The 27,205-nt window shown below is 53.7% G+C and overlaps 2 protein-coding genes and 1 long non-coding RNA gene across 3 annotated transcripts in view; 1 reads left to right on the top strand and 2 right to left on the bottom strand.

Annotated features, from left to right (window-relative positions):
* Positions 1-595: 595 nt before the first annotated feature.
* LOC109394269 (uncharacterized) lies at positions 596-23,730 on the bottom strand. Its single transcript, XR_002126418.1, has 3 exons — positions 21,399-23,730; positions 15,254-15,400; positions 596-2,550 (listed from the first exon to the last, which is right to left on the bottom strand). It is a non-coding gene; the product is annotated as an uncharacterized LOC109394269 (long non-coding RNA).
* TECR (trans-2,3-enoyl-CoA reductase) lies at positions 3,688-26,771 on the top strand. The gene is made up of 13 exons (XM_019664186.1): positions 3,688-3,835; positions 23,737-23,787; positions 24,447-24,498; positions 24,830-24,874; positions 24,970-25,073; positions 25,154-25,269; positions 25,366-25,471; positions 25,559-25,631; positions 25,723-25,766; positions 25,841-25,898; positions 25,981-26,069; positions 26,413-26,458; positions 26,541-26,771. The coding sequence occupies exons 1-13, from the start codon at positions 3,821-3,823 to the stop codon at positions 26,666-26,668; spliced, it is 927 nt and encodes a 308-aa protein (XP_019519731.1). The 5' UTR covers positions 3,688-3,820; the 3' UTR covers positions 26,669-26,771.
* A 61-nt stretch (positions 26,772-26,832) lies between these two features.
* The window catches only part of NDUFB7 (NADH:ubiquinone oxidoreductase subunit B7), a 4,454-nt gene continuing 4,081 nt past the window's right edge, over positions 26,833-27,205 (bottom strand). Inside the window, exon 3 of the mRNA XM_019664187.1 lies at positions 26,833-26,988. Coding sequence (XP_019519732.1) covers positions 26,895-26,988 — 94 coding nt within the window. The 3' untranslated portion in view covers positions 26,833-26,894. The remainder of the gene's footprint in view (positions 26,989-27,205) is intronic.

Raw genomic sequence — 27,205 nt, forward strand, 5'->3', positions numbered from 1 at the left:
ATAAAATGGGGATAAGAGTAGATCTTACCTGCCAGGGTTGCTATGTGGATACAATTGAGGGACCAGGAAACGAACATTATAATAACAGTTAACATGGACATGGCTCTACCATGTGTCAAGCTGTTTCCAAGTACTCAGTGTGTATTAACTCATTTAATCCTCACAATAATCCTAGGAAATTGGCCTAGTATGACCTCCATTTTACAGGTGGAGAAACTGAAGCTCTGAGAGGTCACGTGACTTGCCTGAGGCCACCCAGGGACTAAAGTGCTGAAGTGTGAAGTGCTTAGCACACTGAGTGCTTCTGGTAAGCATTCAGCTTGTGTAAGATGTGATTCAGATGATGATAAAGCCTTAATGAAAAAAAATGCATCTCCACTCTTTTTAACTTTTCTTATAATTAAAAAGACCTTCAAAATCATACAGCCATATGAGCCAGCAATCCCAATCCTAGTAGAATGAATACCCATGTGAAATGAAAATCCATGTTCACATAAAACCCATGAGCCAATGTTTATCAAGGTTTTATTCATAATTACTGACAGCCATTAAAACCTAAATGTCCTTCAGTAGGTGAATGGATAAACAAATGTGATCTAGCCACACAAAGGAATATTATTCAGCCATAAAAAGGAACAAGCTACTGATACAGGAAACAATGCAGACAAACCTCAAATACATTGTTAGTGAAGGAAACCAGACTCTAAAGACTATATACTGTGTGATGCCATATTATAGGACCATCTGGAAAAGGCAAAAGTATTGGGGCAGAAAGCAAATCAGTGGTTTCCAAGGGCTAGGATCTACTACAGAGAGGTATGGGGGAAATTTTTGTAATGATAGAAATGTCTTCTATCTTGACTGGTGGTGGTTACACCACTGTCTGTATTCAGAACTAGATACTGAAAAAGGTGAATTTCACTCTATGTAAATTATCCTTCAATAAAAAACAAAGAAAGAAAAAAACATCCCATGGGCTTTACAATAAAAATAAAGGCAAAACAGGGCAGGGCTTGGGAAACCTCTCTCTGGGGCTCCTGCCACAGCCAACCAGAAAGTTGCTAACCAGCCTCAGCTTGTCTGTTCTCAGCTTCCCTCACATGCTCTGAATCAGCTCGATCACGTACCCCCAAACCAGCCAAACCAGGTTCCAGTAAAATCAAGATCCTACCTTACCATGTGTGGGTAATACAAAAGGAGCTTGTGAGCTGAACACAACCAAACACACCAGAGTTTCGACATACAAATGACTGTTGGTTCCCCCAAATCCAAGACCCAGGATGCCCCACTTATCTTTTAGTGCTGCCAAATGCAAGTCCTTTCTGGAATTTCCCCTTTGGAAGCTGCTCTCAAGGGGATTGTTACAGTCGGCTCAGCAAACACCGAATGTTGTTACTTGTCACTGTTATGAATTAGCCAACTGTGTTGGCGATTCTGAGGACACAAGCACGATTTAGCTGTCCCTAACGACGGGCACAGCCAGAGCCACAGAACAGTGTCATGAATGGCTGAACAAAGTGGCCAGTCTTCATTCTGAGGGTGGATTTGATTTCTGCTGACAGCCTGGCTACTGGAAGCCAGATGAGGCCAACAAGATGTCCTCACTCCTGCAGTACTCGCCAAAAAACAAAGAAGAATTCTCCTCCAGAGGCTGGGACCTGACTTTCAATGAACTTGTGGGTGAGCAGGGAGTGGAAATTATTTGTATGCCCCAGTTGGCACACAGCATACACAAAATTGTTCACAAAATGACATAGTGCCTGTTGAGTAAGAGTGGGGCTCAGGAAAGCAGCCTCAAAAGGTGAATTCCAGAATGTTCCAAGTTTGTAGGAATGTGCGTGGAATCTCTCAAAAAATGTCATCTATTTGGCCATGATGCCACATACCTTACCTAGCTGGAACCCAAGGATACGGAACATGTACCTAGTGCCTACTCAAACCACTTCAGAGATGCTGGACCCAGAACTGGCCAACTTGCCTGGATGGTCCTCAGTGGTCTGGGGTGCAGGCTTCAGAACTGGCCAAGTAGCAAAAACGTGGCTAGATTTTAGGGGTTCAACTCTGTCCCCTCAGCACCTCACAATTAGGCACCTCAAATAATTCAACTTGGTAGGATTTTAACTTGTGGCCTCAGAGTGAGTACTCTCCCTGTGCCCCTCAATAGGGCAGGGAGTGAGGGCACGAAGGGTTTCAAGATACTATGAGCTCCGCAAATGCCAATAGAAAAAGATCGATACTTTAGGAAGTGTGGTTATAAAATACCTTTGTGTTTTCACCTGTTTTGTCCAGATAGGCCTGGTGAAAAGGATAGTAAAGTTTCTGAAGACCACAGCTTTGGCTGTTACCCAGAAGTCCCCAAAAGCTGTAGCTTCAGAAGTTTCTAGAACTGAACCTGGATGATTAAGGGCTGGGTACTGACTCATCCTCACCCCGCCCTACCGCCTTATGACTCAGAGATCTACCTTTGAGGACTTCTCACCATGTCCCTGATGACAGATCTCTGGGTTCCAGAGGGTGCAACAGTTGATGGCTCAGAGGCAGGTCCGTAACCTGGAGAAAGAAGAGAAGGTGAGGGAGTGTGTCCGCATGCTGCCCAATCCTTAGCCTGTCCTGAAATCTTGAGTGTGTGCATGAGTCCGTGTGTGTGTGTGTGTGTGTGTGTGTGTGTTGACATCCAACCTCCCCAGCCTGTTCATGACAAAAAATGACATGATCCCAGACCAGCATTGTCCAGTGGGGCTAGTGTGACAGACACAACTGCCAGCCACAAATGTGATCTGTGTCTGTGATTTTCAATGTTCAATAGGCACATTACAAAAGTACAAAAAAAAAGTACAAAGAAACAGGGGAACTTAATTTTAGTGATACGTTTTAATCCAATATATCCAAAATATAATTTTAACGTGGAAATCAACAAAAAGGTTATTAATGAGATTTTAAAAAACATTCTTTCCTACTGTCTTTGAAATTGGTGTGTGTTTTATATTTATACAGCACATCTCAAATTGGACCAGCCACATTTCAAGGGCTTACTAACCACATGGCCAGCGGTGACCATACTGGACAGCGGTTGGTGAAGACAAATGTGGGCCCCTGCCTATAAGGCGGAGCAAGGTGGGGCGGGGGGTTGCATTGAAAAGCACAGTGAAAACACCCCCATGTTGCAGGTTGGAGGGTCACAGGGTGCTATTCGCCACCCATTTCCCCTTTCCTTCTCTCCCATTCGCGACAGATAGGGATTCCCTCGCCTGAGAGGCCTCTCCATCCAGGCGCCCAGTCCACATCCCCAGCCCCTAGACCTCTCCGGTTGCTCTCCAGTACCCCAGGGGCCGCCCACCTCGGAATTCACCCAGATACGCGGCTCGCCAAGTGGATGCTGCCCTTCTTGTCACTCAACTTCTTGCTCCGCCCCCCGCCTTAATGTAACGGTCGCGTCCCTTGGTTTCCACAGCGACACCACCAGGGGCGAAGAAAGGGGCGCGCAGTGCCGAGGCCCCTTCTGATTGGTGGCTACCCCTCTCTTCCTCACCTCTAACGTGCTCGCGCTCCACCCTCTGGATGGGTCCCGCAGGCTGATTGGTCAGCCCCTTGGCGAGAGCGGCTAGTCCTGGCTCAGACCTGTCCCGAGGGGCGGTGGCAAAGGTGGGCGTCCTGAACGCTGATTGGCTGAAAGGACATGCGCGGCAGGGAGGGGCGGGGCGGACGCGGAGCCGCGATTAGTCTCGCGCTGCAGTCGGGAACGCGTTAGGGGTCTGTGCTGCGTCTCGTGCAGGTAAGGCAGCAGCGGCAGCAGGAGCAGCAGCCACAGTGTAAGGGAGCCATGAAGCACTACGAGGTAAGAAACATGGAAACGGGGACCGAGCGGCCGCCGCAGACCCATTCTTTTTCTTCGTGGGACCACGGGATCCCTCTTTCTTGTCCTGTGCCCGAAGGGAGAGCCGGACGGCGCAGGCGCAGTGGGCGCGGTGGTGCCCCAGGGCCACCCGTAAATTGCAATGCGCATGTGCGGGGGAGGTATTTATAATTTTGCAACCCAGGCTGTTTTGGGGGTGCCTTTTCTTGGGGTCTCTGCAGGGCCTGGGGAGATTTTAGGTTTCTTGTAGCTCCTCCAGCGAGCAGAGTTGCAGAGTTTGGCAGGTGCGGGACCCTTGCTCCCGATGCGAGGGTGTCTTGCATAAACCTTGCACCATGCCGCCGCCTCGGGCTTAAGAAGGGGCTTTGCAATCAGCCCTCTCTGGCACGACCTTTGGACCCCTTCCCTTGCCCGGGACGTCCCCGAGAAGCATAGGAGATAAGGGAGGTACTGCCAGGGCTGGCTCCCGCCAAGCAGCAAAGCTGATCTGGCTTTCTGGTAATCTAAGAGATCATCTCTGTCGATCGCTGTGTTACTGAGAAAGTCTCATGCCCACAGCCACTCTTGAAGCCCGTCTTCTGACTCCTAACCTGGGCCTCTTTTTCCCATAAAATGGAGTCTTTTGATGCACTTATCGACTTAAGTGATAATATTAATAATTTTGTTACTTATTGTTGCTGACTTTTAAGTAACTATCGCTAAATAAACTAATTTATTATTAAAATCTTAAGAATAATTTAGCAAGTGCTCACACTTGTGCTAATGAGATTCTGTTACCTTTTTCTCTTATCCTCATAGCCTGTGAGGTAGGGGACTATTACTGTTATTATCCCCATTTGTAGATGAAGAAACAGTCTCAGAGATGTTAATTGACTTTCCCAAAGGTTCTCAGCTAGTAAATGCAGTAGAGAGAGAAACTCAGGATTCCAGAGTCTTAGTTGCTAGCCAGTATGCCATGCTAGTCCCCAAATGAAAATTAGCAGGTTGAGAGATTTCTTGCCCACCCCATTTAAGAAAATTGTGGTAAAATACATATAACATAAAAGATGTCATCTTAACCATTTTCAAGTGTACTGCTCAGTGGCATTAAGTATATTCACATTGTTGGGCAACCATCACCACCATCCATCTCTGGAACTCTATTGTTTTGATCTTGCAAAACTGAAACTCTGTACCCATAAAACATTAACTTCCTATTTCCTAGCTCCTGGCAACCATCAATCTACTTTCTGCCTCTATGAATTTGACTGTTAGGTACTTCATATAAATGGAGGGAGGGATTCATTGTTTTTATTCACAAGTTGAATACCACTACCTCTGGCCATCCTCTTTATTATTATTTTTGGTAATTTACCCAGAATCTTTTGAAACCTTTAACCCATAAGTCTTCAATCATTTTAAAAAATAAGTTTCAGATGTACAAAGCTACGTACTGGTTAGACATTTACCCCCTTCACAAAGTGATAACCCCTCCCAATCTACTACCCCTCTGACATCATATATAATGGTTACAATACTATTTGCTATATTCCCTATGCTGTACTTTACATTCTGTGACCATATCTGTGACCATATATATATATATATATACATATAATATGACATTCAATATTATCCTACTTCAGCTTCAGGTGTATAGCGCAGCGGTCAGGCATCTAGACAGTCTATGAAGTGATCCCCCTTATAAGTCCAGTACCCATCTGGCACCCTACATAATCTTTTCAACATTATTATATTCCCCAGACTGTCTTTCATATCCCTGTGGCTATGTTGTGACTACCAATTTGTACTTTCTAATCTCTTCACCTTCTCCCCCATCCACACCCCCCTCCCATCTAGAAACCATTAGTTTTTTCCCTATATCTCTGAGTCTACTTCTGTTTTGTTTGTTTGTTTATTCTGTTCTTTAGATCCCACATATAAGTGAGATCATATGGTATTTGTCTTTCTCAGTTTGACTTATTTCTTTTTTTTTTTTTTTTTTTTAAGATTTTTATTGGGTAATTGGGGGGTGGGAACAGTGATGGGGAATTGGGGGAAGGGGAACAGACAAGTTGCTGTCGTTTTTTTTTGTTCTTCAATCTAGTTGTGGAGGACGCTGCTTCACTGGCCCAAGTTGGCACCATCATTGTGCTCTTCCCTGGCGAGGCAGATCAGTCGCCGGCTTCTGGACGGCCGCTCACTGCGGCTGCTGGCCTCTCACGCTGGCTGCTGGCTGCTGGCTACATATGGTAGCCCATGGCAACCCACTGCCACAGGGACTGCAGCCTACGCCGTCGCCAGCGACTCACGGCAGCCCAGCTCCAGGTTGAGCTGTTGTTCAGCATCTTAGCTGTGGAGGGCAGTGTCACTGGCCCTCATATGTGGGATCCGAACCGGGGCCCTCTGGAGTCCCAAGCCAGTTCTTAACCATCGCGCCACTCGGCCGGCCCTCAGTTTGACTTACTTCACTTAGCATAATGTTCTCTAGGTCCATCCATGTTGTTACAAATGGTAAGATTTCATTCTTCTTTATGGCTAATACTCCACTGTATTAATGTACCACAGTTTCTTTATCCAATCGTCTATTGATGGACATTTTGGTTGTTTCAGTCCTCAGTCATTTTTGACATGGTACCAAGAATGAGGAGTTAGGGATTGAGTAATCTCTCATGCCCCATTCAACTTTATGATTATAGAGTAAAGTTCTTCTATTGGGTTGTCGGAAAACTCATGATGCATTTTTGCAACGAAAAACATAGAAAGAAATACGTCATGACTTTTCTGACAACCCAATAATATAGTTTTCCCTTTCAAACTCTGAGTGTAACCACAGAGAAAAGGTCACATTCAGTTTGAAAGATGCAGGATTGGAAGAGCCATGTGGCATTTTGAAAGTGAGGTTAATTTTAATTTTTGCTAGTTAGCAGTCAGATAAAGTAGGCCTCTGAGGACCATTGGGGTGGGCACTTGTGTTCTAGGAAGCTGGGCACAGCCTGAGACCCATGGTTGGACTGGAGAACATGCTTTACCTTACACCTTTTCCCTCCCAGAAGGAAGGGGGAGCTTCAAACCCAATGTTCAAAGTGACCTTGGAGGAAAAAAAACAATTTATTTTGCTTTGTTCTCTGTTGTCATTGTCTGCTAACATTTGCCAAGTACCTGCTGAGGTGATGGCTACAGAGTTTCTGTGTGGGAGGACTTGTTGTCACCTAGCCCAGTTTACACAGCAAGCAGGTTAGCTTTACTCCAGGTGTTGCAGATCAATAAAAATAGCAAGGATGCTTTCACTCACATTTAACAAAGGTTGAGAAAAGGTTTCAGTTACTATCTACATCAGAGAATTTGTTTGTATTTGGGACTAAGTCCATCTTTTCACCCCCAAGTGACTCCCTGTCCACTGAGCGCTTAGCCTCCCTCAGAAGACCTTTGGGCTGGGGGAGGGGACGGGGACAGAGCTTTCTCCTAGATAAGGAAGTGCAATTAACAAGTAATTGAAATGCAATTGTTTACAAATGATAGAAGAAGTATTGCACAGAAAGGTGCAGGACTCACAGCAGTGCCACACAGCTAGTTAACCAGGACTGATAACTGATGTTATGGCAGTTAGGATTCCAGCTGGAGGGGGGATTTGTTAGTGTTTTGATGATAGTTTGCTGTTACTGCCTATCTCCCCTCTGTAATCTGAGGTGAAAAAAAGTATCCCTTAGTGGCCTAATTGAGACAGGTCACCCTAGGGCCCTGGTTTAGAACAGACCTTGGGATTGTCAGGAGGTCAGGGCAAGGTTGATAAGAGAACTGCTTATCTCAGACTATAGGGTGGGTTTTTTTCCGTGTTTTTTTTTTTTTTAATAGCTGCAGGTTTTGCTATTGCAGAGAAGAGATCAAAGTAATGGTCCCAGTAGCAACTGGAAAAACAACTGTTGCATCTTGTAAATGAGCCTGTTAATTCCTAGGAGAATTGAGTCCCTCTCAGCCTCCCTGACCAAGTCACTACCCATTTCCTGAAGCCAGGAAGCCTCATCCTCTTGGGGTCCCCACTGCGCTTATTTAGGATCTTCCACCGCCCCACCCCGCCAAAGGGGGACACTGTTGGTGCTTAGCTTGCCCATGATCCTAGGCCAGTCAAGTGCCTTGCCTCAGACAAGTTCTTGCTTCAGCTACCGCCGCAGGAATAAATAAGTGCAAGTTCTGGAACTAGAGTTCTGGTCATGGGACAGTTGTTTAGAGCCAGAAAACTTAGTGGGAAGGTGAAAATGAAGGAGAAAAGTAAACGTGTTTAATTGTGTCACAGGTGTATGGGCTTTGGATAGGCCTGGGCCGAGTCCTGGCTGTGCCACTCACTAAATAATTGTGTGACCCAGGGCATCGTACTTCGTTTCTCCAAGCCTGTCTGCAACTGCTTCGTGGAGTGAAACCCATGTACTGGTGAAAGCAATGGCCAATCTTAACATTGTGAAGTTGCTGGAAGTGTATCACCAAGGAGTATGTATAAAAGGGGAGGTGCTACATGCAGCTGTGGTTCATTCATTTTAACTGTAGTGCCCAGTTCCATTATATGAAAAAAAAATTGAGTTTGATTTACCCAGTCCTTCAGTAAATCTCCAAACATTCTGTTGAGTAGAAAAACCAAGTTGCAAAAGAGTCTGTAAATTTAAAAAACATACCAAATGAGACTTACTTGTACTGTTTATGGATGGATATATGCCTAATAAAAGGCTAAATTGTAATAAGAGGTGAGAAATGTATGGGAATTGTACAGTTGTCAGAGGAACCATTGCTTGGGGAGAGAAGGGGATGGGGGAGGTTTTAGCTATGTCTGTTTTATTTAAAAAAAAGAAAAGAAATCTGTTATAACTAGCATCAAATGAAATACGAGTATCTGTTAAACCTGGGAGGTGGGATTCTAGGTGTCTGTTGCTTCCTGTAATTTTTCCTTCTGAATTCTTGTGTCCTTTTGAAGTAGAATGTGAGGGATCAGTAGGGGTTTCTGGCCACTGAGCCCTGGTGTAACGTGGGTCTCTGACCCTTGCACATTCAATTCGGTGCCTGTTAGTAGGAAGATGATGCGTTCCGTGATGGAGATTGCTAGGAGATGCCTTCACATACCCCTCTGCGCGCCGCATCAGACAGGCCTTCAGAAAATGCTTCTGGGACTGAGGTGAATTCTGCATTTGCAGACGGGATGGATCCTGGTTGTGAACGACCCCCTTCCTGGGCTTTATTTTTGTGGGTGGATAATGATAAAAGCAGGGACAGTTCACATTTATGGTATCCTTTCAAAAACTCTGAGAGGTGGGTACTTGTCCCCCGTGTTGTGGACTAGGAACTTGCCCAAGGTCAGTCACATCATGGTGGAGACGGAATCCAGACTCAGGTCTGTCTGATGCCTCGAGAGCTGAAATAGTGTGATGATGGTGACGCTGGCAGCCGCCAGTGGTTATTGAGTCCTATGAGCACCTGATCTGGTGGGCACGGGTATTACTTCTACTTTACAGGTGAGGAAACAGGCTCAGAAAAGTAAATTAAGTTGCTCAGGATCACAGAGCCAACCAGGCAGGAGTTTGCCTGTCTCCACTTTCTGTCCCTGCTGTGGGTCCCTTGCTGATGCTGGCCCAGGCAGCTGGTGGCTTGTATGTTTCTGAGGACACAGCATCCTTGGTGGGAGAGTGGGAGAGGCCCTGTGGGCCACTGTGGACTGCTGGCAGAGGGTCTTCCTCTGTCCTAACATTGGGTGGGCTGCCCCTTGGAGTTCTGGAGGTGGGAGCTAGATGGGGACTGGTGAGCCACGAAACCTCGGTGCGCTTTAAAGGCCTGCCTTGTGTTGGCGTGCCAGGAGCCTGTGGTGGTGTGGGGTGGTCTTAGGCTTTTGACACCCCACAGGCTTCTTGCTCTGAGAAGGTAGTGATTCAAATTGGCAGATCTCCTGGTGAGTCCCCTCCTCTGTCCCTTAGGCATACAGCTCTACACCTCAGCCATGCCCTTGCTGCAGGTCCCTAGAATCTTAGAACCCCAGGCCTGAATGAGCTCTAGAACTCCTTGGTTTGTGTCTTCTGCACTCTACAGATGAGGGACCTGAGGCCCAGAGAGAAGGGCCTTTCTCAGGGCCACATGGCCAGTTCCCCATTGGGTTGGGCGGTGTCCTCCCTGGGAAGACAGCAAAGCCTGCAGGCTTTGGATCTGAGCTGGGTTCACATCCTTAATTGCCACATACAAAGCTGGAGCCCATGGGCAGGTTCTGCAACCTCTCAGAGTCGGTTTTCTCATCCACCTGATAGGGGTCAGGGGTGTGTCCTAGCTGGCTCACATTGGCTCTTTTGATCTGTCTCGCTTATCAATTCAGGGACATCAGGTTGACAGCTTGAAATCTGTAGGGAGTGGTGTGAGGCTGGGGGCTGCTGGCTATTTAAACTCTGGAAAGTGGCAAATGCTGTGTCATCAGGCTCAGACCCTTTCTGAGCTCCTCCTTGCACACTGACCATCACCCCGCTGGACATAATGGTTCCTACTTCTTGGGGTTATGGCTTCAAGGAGTTAATTGCTCTGGTGAGCAGATATGTGAAAGGCACTCAGTCAGCTCCATGCCAGGGACAACCCAGCAGCTAACATTTAGCAAGTTCTGCTGACCTACTTGCCCCGAGGTGGAGAAAGTGGGGTGGGGTGGGCCTGAGGCTGGTAAGTCCAGTGAGAGGAGCTGTGTGCTGGGTGAGGGTGGGCTCTGGGTGGAGCAGTTGAGCCACACTGGCTGGGACTGGGAGTGCTCTTGAGCTCCGCAGAGCCTCTTGAATAACTGGTTCCTGAGGAAAGGAGGTAGAGGGTTGACAGCCCTGAGTGGGGAATGTGCTTAGAGGGAACTTGCACCTCTGGTGACAAGGTTGTTTGGTTGGGAATCCCTGTAATTTCACTGACAGGCTTGCCTGGGTGAGAAAGGCCAGAGACCTTGGGCTGGGTCGTCAAGTTCAGGCTAGGTCTTAACACCCTCTTGCTGATACTGACAGCGGCAGCTGAGAATGTTTGAATACCCGGGGACAGCCAGAGCACTGTAATAATAATAATAATAATAATAATAATAATAATAAAGCCTCTACCAATGTAATTCTCACTCTAAGTGTTTTTTATCTATAATAGTAACTATTTAACCCTCACAATAAACCTATGAAGTAGGTAGTGTTCTTATCCCTGTTTGTCAGATAGGGAAACCGGAACACAGAAGAGCAAAGTGACGTGCCTGTGTCACACAGTGAGTGGCAGAGCCCAACTGTGCCAACGTGGGCTTTGCTGTGGGTGGGCCCAGGTGGTCATGCACTGAGGAAGGAATGAAGTGTGTGGTCGTGAAGGACCTATCCTGTGGAGGCTGCCGGTCTGCCCTCGGGACAGTTACTTAACCTGCTTAAGCTTCAGTTTTCTCACCCGCGGAGCCAGGGTGAGGACACCTGTCAGGGCGAGGGCCATGGGGGAGTGTGAAGTGGCCGGCATACTTCCTGGTCCACAGTCAAGGTACAACGCTTTACGTGGAGAAGGACAAATCACTGGGCAGATCTGCAGGGAGGCTACCTGAAGTGTTTTCTGCATGTGGCCTCCTTTGAACGCCTCAAAAATTGTCAGTGAACAAGGCTGATCGGGCTCCTGGAGATGGCTTTGTGCTAATAATATGCCCAGAAGATGGAGGAAGAAGCTCAGACGCCTCTGACCAATTTTGATATAATGTCGCACACATTGAAGTCACCCCTGCAGTGGGAGCTGCCAAGACTGCAGCTGGGCCCACCCCTCCCCGCACAGGTGGCCGGCAGGTTCTGCTGGCCCAGGCGTTCTCTTGTTCGTCCCCGCTTATCTGTTTTCCAATCCATCCCTTCTTCATTAGTTCATTTGTTCCAACATATTTTTATTCTCTTTACCTTTCACAGGCCAGGAATACTGAGATAAATGAACCACAGCCTCTGCCCTCAAGGTCTTCCATCTAAGTGAGGCCTGAAAGAGTGGGGTCTTAGGGAGCGGGAGGGGAACAGTGGGGGCAGAGGCCTGGAGGCCAGACTTTGTGGGTGTCCCACGCCCGGCAGGGCTTTCTAACCACCCAGACGCGGGTGGACATTATCCCAAGGATGATGAAAGTCTCATTTTCCTGAAAGGTTAACTGCCAGAGGGCAGTTTATTTGTAAGTCTTTGGGGGCCCTCATGTTATGGTGTTTGTTATGTAAATATGCAGAGTAGTTCCTTATTGACAAGTGCACTGTGGATGGGGTTTGGGGCCTACCTGCCCCCTAGTCCCATGGTTAGTTAGAGATGGGCCACGAGCCTTTCCTAGCCCTCTGAGGGATAAAGGGCCTCTCAGTAGCTTGGGGTGACTGGCAGGCTGGCACAGCCCTGTCCCTGTCCCTGCTCGAACCAGGCTCTTATGTAAGCAGTCATTCAGTCAGCCCTGGACACTGCAGAGTTTGTGCCGCCCCCTGGCGCTTCTGAAATCTTTCCTCCCCATTCTCCTTGTTTAAAGGGACCAAGGAGTACTGGCCAGGGCATGCCATTTGTGTGGTGGGGCCCCTGGGAACAGTGCCCACGTGTCCTCAGGGTGTGTGTTGGGGGAGGGCAGTTTAGCACTTGCACTGGGGCTTCACAGAGCATCAGGGAGCGGGTTGAAGCTTCAGGGGGTACAGCTGGAGCCTCCAGCCTTCCTGTGGGGAGAAGCTGTCTCCCAGGCACCTCAGGAGTCTTACTTAGCAGGGGTGGGGGCGGGTGCCACATGGGTGCTTTGTTGGGGCTGAGGGTAATATCACAATTCTTGGGGAGATGTAGAGTCTGAAACAGGATATTGTTGAATACTATTTGCTCCAGAGAATCAAGTCTAACAAAATCTCTGGGGGTGGGGACCCACAGAGGACAGGGCTGGGGTTGGGCCGGGGAACCCCAGTGCTGGCATGGTTTCAGGAGCGGCAGCTCTGCTCATCCAGTCTGGGAGTCCTGTCATTCAGGTCTCAGCTCAAATGTCACCTACTCTGAGAGGCTCCCCCTGACCCAGCCAGGCCACACTCGTCACCCTGTCACCTCCTGTTTTAGTTCTCTGCACAGACTTAGCACCTTCAGATAGCGGATAGGATAGTTTTGTGTGAGCCCCTAGTGCGCCTCTTTTTTTTTTTTTTTTAGTTGAGCCATCCTGCTACCTATTGGCAGCTTAGCGGCAGCTCAGCTCAGGCAGGGCATCGAATAGTGCTCCTCTTTAATCCTGGCCCCTGGTGGGGCTCAGGCGACCTTGTGGAGTGAGTGATATGTATGTCTGTCTGTTAGAGACACTGTCCCCAGAGCAAGGTGTGGGGAAGGCTCAGGCAGTTTGCCACATCCTCAGTGCCCCCCAAAAGGCACTGCAACTCAAGGGGGAGGGACCCTCTCACACTTGAAGGGTTCATGGCCGCTTCCATTTCTGTCTTGGAGCACATGTAGCTTCACGGCATTAGCATGGGCCCCCTTCTGTCGTGAAGTTGGTCGCTGCTCATCTTTAGTTATTTTGGGTTTTGGACATTCTTTTTTTTTTTTTTTCCCCCCGTTTTTACCCAAAGTTACCTGAACTTTGAATTGTCCTGTAAGGATAAGATGGGGATCCCATGGAAAGCACTAAACCATGATCATCAGGCCCCAAGAATGTTGCCTGTGACAGATGCTTTGCCCGTGTTCCGCTTGAGCATAAGCCGGCCTGGTAGGGGGCATGCCTCTCTTGGCTGTGCTCACCATCGTGTCCCAGCACCTGGAACACTGCCCAGCAGCTTGCTGTCACATATAGGTCTTTCTCTTTATCACCGAGCCTGGCACCTAGCACGGGATGGGTTCAGCAAGTGTTTGTTGAATGAATGAAGAACCGGAACTTCTCAGCAGAAAAGGCTTTGGAGGTTCCAGATGCCCTCTGCGTGGCTGAGCCCTTTGCCCGTCGCTGTGCAGCAAGCACATCCTTGCTCTGCATGGGTGCAACCCATGGCTTCCGGGACTGTGCTTGTCCCCCAGCCTGCTACCCCCTGGAGCACAGGGAATGGGATTGCTACGCAGGAGGTGGCCACAGCCATCCTCAGGTAGAGCCCGCGGGCTCACTCCTATGTACTGGAAGGTCTGATGGGCTTGGCTGGAGCTCCGTTGGGCCGGGTAGAAGCCCAGGAGATGGGCAGCCCCGGGGCTGAGGCGGGACCGGGAAATGGGGCCTGAATTTCCCACCCTGACTGGGTGATGCCTCCCATCCCACTTGGCTCGTGGGGACCTGCATGGGGGTGAGAAAGTGAGTGACACCAGTCCCTGGGGACCAGGTCCTGGTGTCAGTCCCCGGGACTGGGTCACAAGTCTTTCCTTTCAGGAAAACAGCGGAGGGGTGCCTAATGGACCAGCTCTAGTAACAATAGCAGCCCTAGACGATAGGTCAACCAATGTGCATATGTGCATGCTCCTGTTCCAATACCATTTGTTTGTGGATACTGACATTTGAATTTCATATAATCCCATGAAATAGACTTCTTTTCATGTTTTTCAACTATTTAAAAATGTAAAAACCATTCTTAGCTTCTACACAAACAGGCAGATGGTGGATCAAATTCGTCTGTGGGCCATAGTTTGCTGACCCCTTGGTCTAGCCATCCTTTATGGTGATAGAATTATTCCCATAGACTCTTATGAGGATCCCTACTTCCATCCTTATTCCCTCACCATCCGGAGAGATCCTTTCAGAACCCAAGTCAGGCCATGTTCCTGCTCTGCCCAGAACTCTTCATGGCTCCCGCCTCACTTGGAGTAGAAGCCCAAGTCCTCACCCTGCCCACGAGACCCTGTACGACCTGCCGCCACCCTGCCCTCACCTCCTCCCACTCCCCGCCTCGCCCCCTCCCTCCACCAACACTCGCCTCTGCTATGTTGCTTGAGCACACCAAGCATGATGCACCCCAGGGCCTTTACACAGGCTATTCCTCTGCCCGGATGTTCTTCTCCCCAGATCTCTGAACTGTTCTTTCCTTCACTGCCTTCAGGCCTTGGCCCAACGTCCCCTGAGGGAGGCCGTTTTTGACCACTTTATATAAAACTGCACACCCTCCCTTCAACGGCCACTCCCAGTCCCCTTTTCCTATGGCACATGTCATCTTCTAATATGCGTAGCTATTTATTTGCCTCTCCTCCCTGGCTAAAATGTCAGCTCCGCGTGGGCAAGGATTTCTGTCCTTCCACGGCTGAATCCCCCGAGCCCTTAACAGTGCCTGGCATGTAGTGGGTGTGCAGTCTATGTTTATGTGGTGAATAAATAAGACTATTTCCTCAAAGGGTATTAATAGTAAAGGAGGTAATTCATGTGGAGGACGTGCCTCTGTGTCTGGCGCATTGTGAGTGTGCAAGAAGCGTGTATAAGGCCCGCCACTGGATCCCAGACTGGCCATTACACAAGCTGAGCTCCTGGGGTGGACTAACCTGCCTGCTGCACTCGGGCCAGGAGTGCTGGGTGCAGGTGGGGTGTTGGCCTGGATGAGCTTGTCCTTCCTGTTGCTCCGGTCAGCCTGTGTCCTCAGGGGTCAGTGTCTCCAGCCTCTTCCAGCTTGCTGATCTGACAGCACCATCCTGCCCAGAGATGCAGAGAGAGACCATGTGACACCAACCTTGACCTGACCAGGGGGTGTAGGGGTGCAGATCTGGGCCAGCCTTGCAGGAAGAGCATTGAGTTCCTAAGGAGCAAAAACAGATGGGGTCCTGCCCCTGGAGCTTGTAGTCCACATGCCCCTGGGCTGGCCACTTCTGAGCCTCGGTCTCCTCCTCTGTAAAATGGGGTAACTGCCAATCTAAGAGGGTCAGCGGGAGGTGGAGGTGGAGGTGGAGGCTGGGTCCTGGCATCTCCCAGGGGGAGGGGCCCGGGAGGGGGTTGGCCGAGGTCCCACTGGGAGGTTCCGGGAGACTCTGGGAGGACTGCATCAGTTGTGGTAAGGGTTTTGGGCTTTTTCCAAAGGACAGGGGTCTGTTAGAGGAAGACAGCCCAGGTTGAGGGGGCCACCTCCCTCTGTCACCTGGGAGATTTTGAAGCTATGGATGCTGGGCCCCTGTCAGAGACCCCAGTTCCCTGTCTCACAAGCAGGCAGGGTTCAGGACCTCTGGGCAGGGCTTCTGTCACGTGTGCCACAAGAGTCATCTGTGTTTGGTCCTCTATAAACATTCCCATCAACCAGATAGAGAAGCCAAGGCTCAGGCAGGAAAGGTTGGTCTGACTCCGGCCTCTACAGCACTGCCTCTTGCTCAGTGTTAGCCCCTCTGTGGCACTGCTGCTTTGGATCCATTAATGGCCTTAGCCTGTGACAGGAAAACGTGCAGGAAGCATTGCGACAGCTGCTGGGCCTGCCTGGGCCTCTGGTGTCGGGAGGTTACATGCCTTTTGTCCTCGGTATGAAGTGGCCAAGGGAGAAGTGGGCTCGGCACTTAGTCTCCCCTATAGGGCACTCCCCTGGAGGTGGCATGTTCTGCAGAATCCGGACCTTCTAAGACTAGTGTGCTGGAGTTGGAGTGTCAGCAGGGAGGTGGGTGCCTTCCAAAGAATCGGATCCAGGGTTTTCCCGCCTTTTTCTGTTAACATTTAGTCCTGCTTGTTAGAGCGGAGGCCATGTTGCATCGTGATGGCGAGCGGCAGCTGTGGGCCCAAGTAGGCTGGGGCAGCATCGGCTCTCGCACTTCCTGGCTGTGTGTCTTGGGTGAGGGCTCCCTCGTTTCCAAGCCCCAGTTATCTGATCCCCCTAACTGGGGTCGCAGGCCCAGGTGAGGACAGGTGAGTCATGCAGGTGAAGGTCTTAGCACAGTCCTTGGCATGATATGAACATCTGATACACGTTACTCATGGTGGCGCTTCCAGATGGAACAGGCACTTCCAGGGAGGTGCGTGGACTACGGGTGCCAGTGAGCAGGTGGCCCAGGCCCACTGACCCAGAGTCTCCACTGTGATGGTCCAGCATCCCCTTCATTTTGGGCCTTCTGGACTGCAGTGACCAACCTGGGGGGACCCGAGTACCCAAAGGATGTACTTTGAGTCTAGATGCTACCGACCTACACGGGGCTCTCCCCGCTTCTCCTGGCCCTGGGTCCCACAGACCAGGGACATTGGCTTTCAGACCCTGGCACCCCTTGTCTGGCCAGTGGGCGCAGGAGGTGGGAGCTGCCCTTCCCAGCCTGGGTGACAACATTCAGCCTCTACCACAGCTGCCCCAGGCACCTCAGAGAAATGGGGTCATGAGGCGAGGCCACTAGGGAAGGAGGTATTTCTGGCTGAGCAGGTGCAGCCTGTGTTGGCTTCCTGGCAGCTGAGCCCAAGGTCTTCTCAGCTGCCCTGGCAGGAGCAGTGTGACTTCGATATTTCTGGATAGTGGAAGGGGAAGGGAGCCGAGAGTGCTGAGCTGCTGAGTCCGGGTGAATGCACTCAAGCCTCTGTGTTTGTGAAGTGAGTGAGCTGGCCAGGCTCTGCGATGGGCCAGGCCTCCAGCCTCGGAGCGTGGCATCCGCTGTGCCCTGAGTGGGGGTTATGGGAGCTGTGAGTGCCCAGGCTAGCCGGCTCAAGGACCCATAGGGCCCTTTGTGTCTTCGCCTGGAGTCCTAGGTTGCTCTGAGCAGGGTTTGCACAAATAGCGGGCCTCTTGTGCCCCAGCCTCGGGAGAAGATGTCATCCACCAGAGCATACACTCCCCTGCAGGCCCCGTGCAGGCACTGGCTGGGTGGTGCCAGGCTCCCAGCACCAGGCAGCCCAGTTGAAGGGCCCTTTCCTGGCAGTCAGTCCCTTGTGGGGTCCCAGAGAGCCTGCTAGAGGCAGGGTGTGCTGTCCTGTGTCATCTCTGTGTGGGGGCCATCAGAGCATGCACTGGCTGGGGGTGCAGCCCCAGAGGCCTGTGTGTGGTGGGGGGGTCTGGGCTTAGGTGTTCTCATGACTTGGGTGTACCCCACACCCCTTGAAACTTGGCTTCCTCGTCTGTGAAATGGAGCTCATGGCTCCTGGTCCCTTGGCCTCCATAAAGATGAAAGGAGAGGATGAGGAGAGGTGGCTAAGAAGCTGCTGCAGTTCTGGGCCCGTTGTCCTCACCTAAACCATTGGGTAGGTTCCATCTTAAGACACACAGAATTTACAGGTGCAAAAGTGGGAGGTGAGGAGGGTGACCCGGAATTCAAGCTGACTCTCAGGCCTTTGCTAGCCCCTTGTCTCAGGCCCTGGATGTGGACTTCACCACGAGGCCACTGAGTCTGGTTTATAGATGGGAGGAGCCTGGGAAACAGGGGGCTGGCTGTGTTTGTAAAAATGGGGAAACTGAGGCTTCAGAGGGGCCCAGGCTCCTGGCCCCGGTGACCTGGGCCCTGTGTGTTGTGTCTGCCTGGTGGCTCTCACAGAGTGGAACAGCAGTTATAAACTTGGCTCTTCCGATCCGGGCTCGGGGGGTGCCTGCCCCTCTCGCTGCTCCCCCATTTGCCGCTCCTCCCTGATGAGGCTCAGCTGGAAACCTCAGATTTTTTCTTCCTGTCACCCCCACATGCAAACCGTCAGCAGATCCTGTTGCCTCCGCCTTGACAGTCTGTCTAGAATTCCCACTTCTCAACTCCCATCCTCACCTCCACCCTCGCCTCCCAGTTCCCAGGGGGCGCCTGTGAACACCCGTCAGGTCATGTCCCTTTTCTGCTCACAAACCCTCCATGGCTCCCGCCTCACTCAGGAAAAGCCAGAGTCCTTCCTGTGGCCCACGAGGCCCTGCATGACCTGTCCCCATCACCTCCCTGTCTTATGTCCTCATTTACTCTGTGTAGGCCACATGGCCTCCTTCCTGCTCCACAGACATGCTAGGCGCAGCCCATCCTCAGGGTCTTTGCACTTGCCGTTCCCTCTGCCTGGAACGCTTTTCCCCCAGATGTGTGCATGGTTGGTTCCCTTCCTTCCTACTGGCCTTTGCTCAGATGCCCATTTGTAAGGGAGGCCTTCCCTGACCACTCTGTCTAAAATGGCCCCCCCCCCGTGATGCCCCTTCCTTCTCTGTTTTTCTTCAGTATCCTTGGTGACAAAACATGCCCCTGCCCCCTGCTCCTTATCCCCCAGCACACACACAGGCATGCAGGTCCCCTGGAGGCAGGGGCTGGCTTTGTTTACTCCAGTGCCCAGGCATGGGCAGAAGGGGGGCAGGGACGAAGGAATGGGGGGCAGGGCTTCCTGAAGCCTCTTGGCTGGTAAGTGGCAGAGCTGGGATTAGTCCTCATTCTCTTGGGCCTATCTTGGTCCCATCCTGCACTGGAGTTGGGACTTGGGACTGTGGAAGGGAGGCTGCTGCTGTGCCCTTTGAGTGGGTGGGAGTGGAGGCCGCAGCCACAAGGGGGCAGCAGAGATGTGGCAACCTCCAGCTCAGTGGTGAGCTGGGGTAGGGAGTGTGGTGGGGCCCCCCACCTCCCGCCCACACATGTGTCTTGCTATTGTTAGGGTTGGGCTCACTGTCAGCAGCTGGACGAAGCATCATCGCACCACCTCTCTGACCTTGGTGTCCTGTGGATGGGTCCCTTCATGCCCTGGGCAGGATTTGGGGAGAAGGGGCTTACTCCCTGGTCATCTAGCAGTACTATTTTGCTAATATTGGTCTATGTTTATGACTTATAAGATTTATTCTAGGCTGGGTATGTTTATGTACTTTTTTTGTTATTATTATCTCTGTAAATATTACAGTAACCCTGTGAGATGGCAGGTGGGGGCAGCCCACTTTGTAGATGAGGAAACAGGTTCCAAGGGTGCGGTGGCTTGACCAGGGCCACACAGCCAGGAAATGGGTGAGTCTTTGGCCAGGGGTCTCACACAAGTGTTTACAAAGCACAGCTCCATGCCAGGCTGTGTTCCGGGTGCTGGGTAATGACCGACAGCCCAGTGGGAGGCAGGCGGTAAATGTTTGGGGTCGATATTTTCAGTTGCTGTTCAGGAAGGGCCTCACTGAGAAGTCGTCTGAAGGCCGGTGGAGGTGAGGAAGAGCCCCGCGGGCTCTGGGGGGAGTTCCAGGCAGCGGGAGCCGCGTGTGCAAGGGCCCTGAGCCTCTCCTGCAGTTGCATAACTGCGCTCTGGTTTGCTCCTCTCCAGGCAGGGTCTGTCCCTGGAGTGTGGCCTCCCCGAAGGCTCTGGGCACTGGTGCTAGCTTGGAGCAGGTGCTCAGACACGGCATCCTCTTTTTACTACTGCTGCTCTGATCAGGAACGTCTTTATTTCCATGTAGACAGTGAAGGGCCGGGGGGCCTGCTGCTGGGCAGTGGCTCCAGGTGCACCCCTTTGGGCTGGGGAAGTCCACAGCATGGCCCCTGCCCTTCCTCCTGAGTGGGCTGTGGCCTCGCCCCGTGTCCTGGTACCCCCACCACCTTGTGCTGCCATGAGTAGCTGTTGGCTGGGCCCTGGAATCTCAGGCCTCTGTGAGAATTCCTCCCAGGCTCATGGAACTGTCATCCTATGCGCCCCAGGCCAGGGTGCCTGCACTGTCCTTGTCCTCTGTCCATTGTAGGCCATGGGGCCACACTCCCTGCCTGCAGCTACTGAGGGACCTCAGTCCAGTGACCCCCTCACAGGCCTCGCTTTATTCATCCATAGAGTAGAATGTGCTGCCCCCTCCCCGCCCCTTCCCTCCTCTCTGTCCCTCAGCCCACCTTTTCCCTAGGGAAGGGGAGGCCTACTGCCTCCCCTTCTGTGCTCAGCAGCAGCCTGTGCTATGCTGTCTGACCCCAGTCCTGGGCCTTCTCTGGGCCCCCAGCCCAGGTTGGCCTCAGGCTTGGGCATGCGTGTGCGTGCATGTGTGTGTGTGTGTGTGTGTGTGTGTGTGTCAGTGACACAAACCTAGGGCATGGGAGATAGGCTCGGGCACAGAGCAGTGGGATGGGAAGGGTTGCATTGTGGGGGACTGGAGGGGGCTGAGCTCAGGGTCTGAAGACTGGGGAGCACATGACAGGGCTCCCTACATTTAGGCCCTCAGTCTGGGGGTGGGCTGTTGGTGGGGGATCTTTTTTTTTTAATGGGTAACTGGGGCCTGTTAGACCCCTCCTTTAAAAATTTTATTGAGATGAAATTCACATAACAAAATTAACCATTTTAAAGTGAATCGTGGCATTTATAATAGTACATTCACAGTGTTGTGCAACCATCACTTCTATCTAGTTCCACAACTTTCCATCACCCCAAAAGGAGACCAGGCCCCCATTAGCAGACACTCCCCATTCTCCCTCCCCCAGCCCTGGCAACTACCAGTCTCCTTTCTGTCTCTATGGATTTACCTGTTCTGGACATTTCATATATATATGTGACCCTTTGTGTCTAGTTTCTTTTAAAACTTGTTTTCCCACCTAGCATAACCTTATTTAACTTTTTATTTTGAAATAATTATAGAGGCACAGAGAGCGGCAAAAATAGTAGACAGAGGTCCTGTTCCCCCTTTCTCTGGCCCTTTAGACTTCTTTTGGGGTGAAGATGGCTGCTGGGTCCCAGGATTTGGGGGCAGGAAATGGGAAGTGAGGACTGATCCTTCTGTGGTGGCCCTGAGCTGGGGCACCCCCACCCTGGTGGGTTGGGTGCTGCCCTGAGGGCCCAGCTTACCTTGGCGAGGGCTCGGCTGCGCCTCTTCGGTCTCGGGCTGGCCTGGGCACATTGAAGCGTCTGCTGGGAGCACGGCCCCTCTCCTGGCCACCCCCTCCTGCCACCTAGCTGCTTCTCCCAGCAGCCAGTTGGGGCCCTGATGGGCTGTCCTCCACTCCTGGGCCCTGGTGCGGTGCCTAGTTGGGGGGAGGGTAGAATTTCAGCCCTCCCCCTGCAGCTGGCCTGCAGGGAGAGGGGCTGGTTGTATTTTAAGCTGTTGAGTGGTTCAGCAGGAACTCAGAGGCCTCTTCTCCCCGTAGGCACGGTGCTGCCTTCTTGTGGACCACACGGGCTCTGAAGGCATGCGGGCACTGGCCGCCTGGGACCCAGCAACTATTAATATACCTGCAGCCATGGGGCAGGCCCTGTGCCTGCCAGGGGCCCTGCTGTTCTAGCCCTTTGTGGCACATTCTGTGTGCGCCCCTTGCCTCTCCCGCAAGTCCTGTTGGTGGGCCTGGTCCTCCCTGTGGCTGGCCGTGTTCTTCCCCGCTGTGGCTTAGAGGGGTTTAGTGAACCGTGCCCCCGTGCCACATGGCCTGGCAGAGCTCTGTCTAGTGCAGCAACAATAGGCAGCTTGGCCAGCACTTCTTGGATGCTGGGCCGTCTCCTACCCTCATGTCCGTAATGGGGGTGAGTGCTGCAGCCACCAGCTGGCCAGCAGGGGAACCGGGATCTGAACCCAGGTCCATGCGTGGCAGCTCCACGGGGCCCAAGGTTTTGGGGTCACTATGCCCCTCTCAGGCACCACGCTGGTGTTGTCTCACGGGACCCCCATACTCCCAAGAAGTGTGTGCTTTCTTATGTAACTGCGGGCTGAGGCCCAGAGACAAATGACTGTATGGCAGGGCTGGATTTAGTCCCGTGTGCCACCCACCATGTCCTCTACCTTTCCCACTGTTGGGGTGTGTGTGAGGGGAGTCCCTCAGGGGGGCCTGCAGCTGCAGAGGATCCATCAGCAGGTGGGTGGCTGGGGCCCTGCCTGGGGTTTTGTGTCCTGCACCTCTTCCCCATGCTGCTGCTGACTGAGGGCCCACCAGGGGTGGGAAGGGTCCTCAGCACCTGCTGCCCAGCGGCTGACTTGGGGTCAGACCCAGCCCTGCCTGGTAGGTGTGGAGCTCGAGACACTCAGGCCTTTCCAGGATCCGGATCATGAGCCCACTGGGCCTCCGTGCAGCTCCTCCAGCAGTTCACGCTTGCACTGCTTTGACCTGTGTGGGGTGGGTGGGGCAGATCCCTGGGGCACCCTCCCGCCCACCCAGCACTGTGCCTCTGCCGTTGGGGCTCAGGGAGAGCCAGCGTGTGCACGCACAGGCTGTGTGCTCTGGGCTTTGGGGGGCTCAGGGTCTGGACAAGGGGGTTAAGTTGGGCTGACACGGCAGGAAGACTGCTCTGAAGGTGGCCTTAAACATGGCCTGGGTGGATCTAGTGAGAAATATATGGAGAGGGAGGTCAGGGAGGCAGGGCCGAGGCCTCATCAGCCTCAGCCTCTGAGGGGCCTCATCAGCCTAGGCTGTGGTGCTTTCTGGAAACTTCCTGGTTTCCCGACCCTTTCCACACATAGAGAGGCTCTCTGCACCAATAACCCCGGAATCTGTCACCTCCCTGGGAGCATAAATGCACAAGGGAAATAATCCAAGTGTCTCTCACAGCTCAGAAGGGGAAATGGATGATCTATTTCACGGATTCTCAAAATAGCTGGGGTTTCTCCAAGCCCAGTGAACTCTGCTGGCCTGAGCTGGGTGCCGGGACGTGGGTGACTGGCCCCCACCCTGCACTGGGCATGGGGGCCGGCGGGCACCTCCATGCCTGCCTCTGGGAATCTCTCTGCTCCCCGGTGCTCTTGTGGGGGCTGTGTCCACTAGAAAGTCTCATTTTCAGGGTGACCCAGTCCCTGGGGGGCTGCTCCCAGGCCTGTGCCATGGCTCCTGGGGGGGCTCAGATTGGGCAGTTTTATATTTAGCTGGGCATGGCTGTGGGGCCACTCGGGTTACATCTGCACAGAAGGCAGCAGTGCCAGGGCAGGCGTGGGCTCCTTTCCAGCACCGCGGCAGAATTTGATCGCGCGGCCTGGCCCAGAGCGCTGCGTGTGGGGAGGTTGGTGGTGGGGGCTGACGGCTGGCAGTTTGGGCTGCTGGCTGCGTGGGCATAGCGGGGCGGCATGGACCTGAGCATGAGCTTGGTGGCTCGAGAGGCCAGCCAGGGCCTTGGCCCTGGCCCTGGCTTCGGCCTCAATGGCCTCCCCCGGCCTGTGCCCCCCAAGGTGACCAAGAAACCTAAAAAGGCTGTTCTCTTCTTCGAGGTGGAGATTCTGGACGCGAAGACTCGGGAGAAGCTGTGCTTCCTGGACAAGGTAGGACTGCAGCACTGGCTGCACTGGGCCCATGACCCCATTCCTTCTGGGATCTCCTGGTCTCAAGGGAGATGGGAGAGCCCCTCCAGCTTGTGTCCTGATGCCCCGCCCCCTGGTCTGGGGTGGGCGCCTGAAGGTACTCTTCCCTGGCCTGCCCTTGACAGCTTGGGGTGGAGTGGGCAGTTCTGGCCTCGGGGTGTGGCCAGGAGCTGGCCTCCTCATGTAGGAGGTGGTGGTGCAGCCTTATTGGACCCTGCAGGGCTTTGGGACCTGGGAAGAGGTGGAGTTGAGACCTGTTCCCTACCCAGGGGAGGTCTGGCCTGGACTGTGGGCCTTCACTTGCGGGGAGTCGTCAGTGGGGTGGGAGTGGAGAGGAGAGGCCGAGAAGCAGGCCCAGCTTCCTGTGCTCAGACTGCCTCCCGGGAGGCCAGGAGCATCCTGGCTGCCTGGTGCAACAGCCCTCAGGCCCGCTGCCGTCTCCACTCTGGCAGGCCCTTGCTGTTCCTCTCCACTGTGTGGGTGGGGGGCCTGGACTTCAACGCTCCCCACTCCCATAGAAGCTACCTAGGCCGTCCATCCCCCCTCACCGGAGGAATCCTGGGTCAGGGGTCTGGGCTTTTTCCCAGGTCTGACTTGCCTGCGTCCCGTGCTTCCTGCAGGTGGAGCCCCATGCCACCATCGCAGAGATCAAGAATCTTTTCACTAAGAGTCGTAAGTCCAGGGCCCAGCCACACTGCCTCCTGTGGCTCTTCTGGGCAGAGGCCTCTGGGTGGGACCCCTCCTGTGAGCCTCTCCCCCCCAGGGCCTGCACAGATGCCCCCAGTATGGCTGAGGCCTCTCTGGGCTTTCCTGTGGCGGCGCACCCGTGTGGCTATTGGCCGGAATGCCTTTGCTGAGATTTCAGGACATCCCACTTCTGCCTGTGCTCTTCCCTGCCAAGTCCTGGAGCCACACAGGCCGAGAGGCCTTGTTGGAGGTGGGCGGAGGTGTGGGGTCCTTGGGCCCTGCCAGTCTGTGCTGTGACGTTCCGCTCCCCCCACAGATCCACAGTGGTACCCTGCCCGCCAGTCCCTCCGCCTGGACCCCAGTGAGTACAGCTACCCGTTCTGCCACCTCTGGGCATCCCGGTGGCAGTGGGTGAAGGCCCGGGCCACCCCTGAGCCCTGGCCTGCCTCTCTGCAGAGGGCAAGTCCCTGAAGGATGAGGAAGTTCTACAGAAGCTGCCTGTGGGCACCACGGCCACACTTTACTTCCGGGACCTGGGGGCCCAGATCAGCTGGGTGACGGTGAGTCCCGACCCTGCCCACAGCCTCCTCTCCCATCAGCCAGCCACATTGGGGTGACTCACCTGCCCCTGTCCTTCCAGGTCTTCCTGACAGAGTACGCGGGGCCCCTTTTCATCTACCTGCTCTTCTACTTTCGGGTGCCCTTTATCTATGGCCACAAATACGACTTCACGTCCAGCCGGCACACGGTGGTGCAGTGAGTGGGCCAAGCTGGAGAGGGGCGAGGGGGGCGAGGGGTAAAGGCCTGTGGACCGCCCCCCTCCCCTGCTGAGCTGGCTCCCCCCACCCCCAGCCTCGCCTGCATCTGCCACTCATTCCATTACATCAAGCGGCTGCTGGAGACGCTCTTCGTGCACCGCTTCTCGCATGGTACCATGCCCTTGCGCAACATCTTCAAGGTGAGTCCCAGGCCTACCCCTCCTGCCCCGCCCCGTGGACCCCAGCCCTGCCCGGCCAGGCTCCATCTCGGCCCTGCTCCCTTTCAGAACTGCACCTACTACTGGGGCTTCGCCGCGTGGATGGCCTATTACATCAACCACCCTCTCTACACACCCCCTAGTAAGTGGCTTTGGGGACTCTGCTCCCACCGTGAGCCTGCATTCCCCCACTGGCTCCCCTCATGGGCCTCCCCTCTCTACTTCCTTTTCAGCCTATGGAGCTCAGCAGGTTAAACTGGCACTTGCCATCTTTGTGGTAAGCAGGCTGGGATGGGAGATGGGGTGGAGGGAATCTTGGAGGGTTCTGGGCTGACCCTGCTCCTCTGACAGGTCTGCCAGCTGGGCAACTTCTCCATCCACATGGCCCTGCGGGACCTGAGGCCGGCAGGTGAGTGGCCTGCTGTGGGCAGGTGGGCAGGCAGGCCGGGCCGGGGGGTGGTTTCGCTCACCCTTCCCGTCTTGGCCACTAGGATCCAAGACCAGGAAGATCCCCTACCCCACTAAGAACCCCTTCACATGGCTCTTCCTGCTGGTGTCCTGCCCCAACTACACCTATGAGGTGAGGGACTGCCCTGCTCTCCTCCGCTCTTCTTCCTGGGGCTTCTGGTTCCATGTGGAGGGGCCAGTCCCTAATAGGGGGTTGCCTGGTTCTGCAGCTGCTTTGCAGCCCGAACTTGGAGCATCTGGAGATGGAGAGACTGGTGTCTAGGGGCTGGGCTTGTGGCTTTTGTGGGCTGAGGGGAAGCTTCATGTGCCCCTCCTTTACTCGGGGCCCCTCTAGCATGAGAGTTTGGTTCTCACCCCACTTGGAAAGTAGGGGTTGAGGGGGGAGGTGGCCCAGCCCTCAACAGAACAACAGGCCTGCCAGCCCAGCCCCTCATGCCGGCCTGTTCTGCACACAGGTGGGGTCCTGGATCGGCTTTGCTATCATGACGCAGTGCCTCCCAGGTGAGCCCGCTCCCCCTCCTCTGGCCAGGCCCTGCCTCCCCAGGCCAGGCCGCCCTCCCTGACACGCTGCTTTGCCCCACAGTGGCCCTCTTCTCCCTGGTGGGTTTCACCCAGATGACCATCTGGGCCAAGGGCAAGCACCGCAGCTACCTGAAGGAGTTCCGCGACTACCCGCCTCTGCGCATGCCCATCGTCCCCTTTCTGCTCTGAGTTACCCGCCCGCACCGGCTCGGTCCCCCACCCCGTGTCCCGGGGGAGGAGTGGGGGCCACTGCTCTCCAGAGCCTGGAATAAAACCTGTCTGCCCAGCTGGACTCAGGCTCCGCGTTTCTTTGTGGGGGCGGGGGGCCAGCACACCACAGAAAGGGGCCGGGCTCAGGCTGAGGGCCTGGAGGCCTTTATTTCTCCACTGGTCCACAGGGTGTTGGGCGGGCCCACTACAGGGCCAGGTCGGCTGCCCTCTGCTCCCGCCGGTTCTTTCGCTGGAGCAGCCTCCGCTCCCTCTCATACTCCTTCATGCGCATCACGTAGCTGTGGGCAGAGCAGGGGAAGGCGCGTCAGGCTCCCTGCCTGGAATGCCCGTCCCGGAGTACTCTGGGGAGGCCTGTGTGCCTGTGGTTTAAGCGTGGGGTCTTCTCCTACCTCCCGGGTGGACACCAGTGAGCCCTGGGCCTCCCAGCTCGACCCCTGGCCAGGCTGCTCCTCCAGGTGGCCTCAAAGCTGCCTGCCCCACCCAGACCCCGCCCCC

The sequence above is a fragment of the Hipposideros armiger genome, unplaced genomic scaffold, assembly GCF_001890085.2.
Source record: "Hipposideros armiger isolate ML-2016 unplaced genomic scaffold, ASM189008v1 scaffold_417, whole genome shotgun sequence".
In the NCBI taxonomy this organism is placed as follows: domain Eukaryota; kingdom Metazoa; phylum Chordata; class Mammalia; order Chiroptera; family Hipposideridae; genus Hipposideros; species Hipposideros armiger.

Excerpts from the sequence above, each read along its gene's own strand:
- TECR (XM_019664186.1), top strand. Across the intron at positions 23,788-24,446 it reads AGCTGTGCTTCCTGGACAAG|GTGGAGCCCCATGCCACCAT; the intron begins GTAGGACTGCAG and ends TGCTTCCTGCAG. Across the intron at positions 25,472-25,558 it reads CCTTGCGCAACATCTTCAAG|AACTGCACCTACTACTGGGG; the intron begins GTGAGTCCCAGG and ends GCTCCCTTTCAG.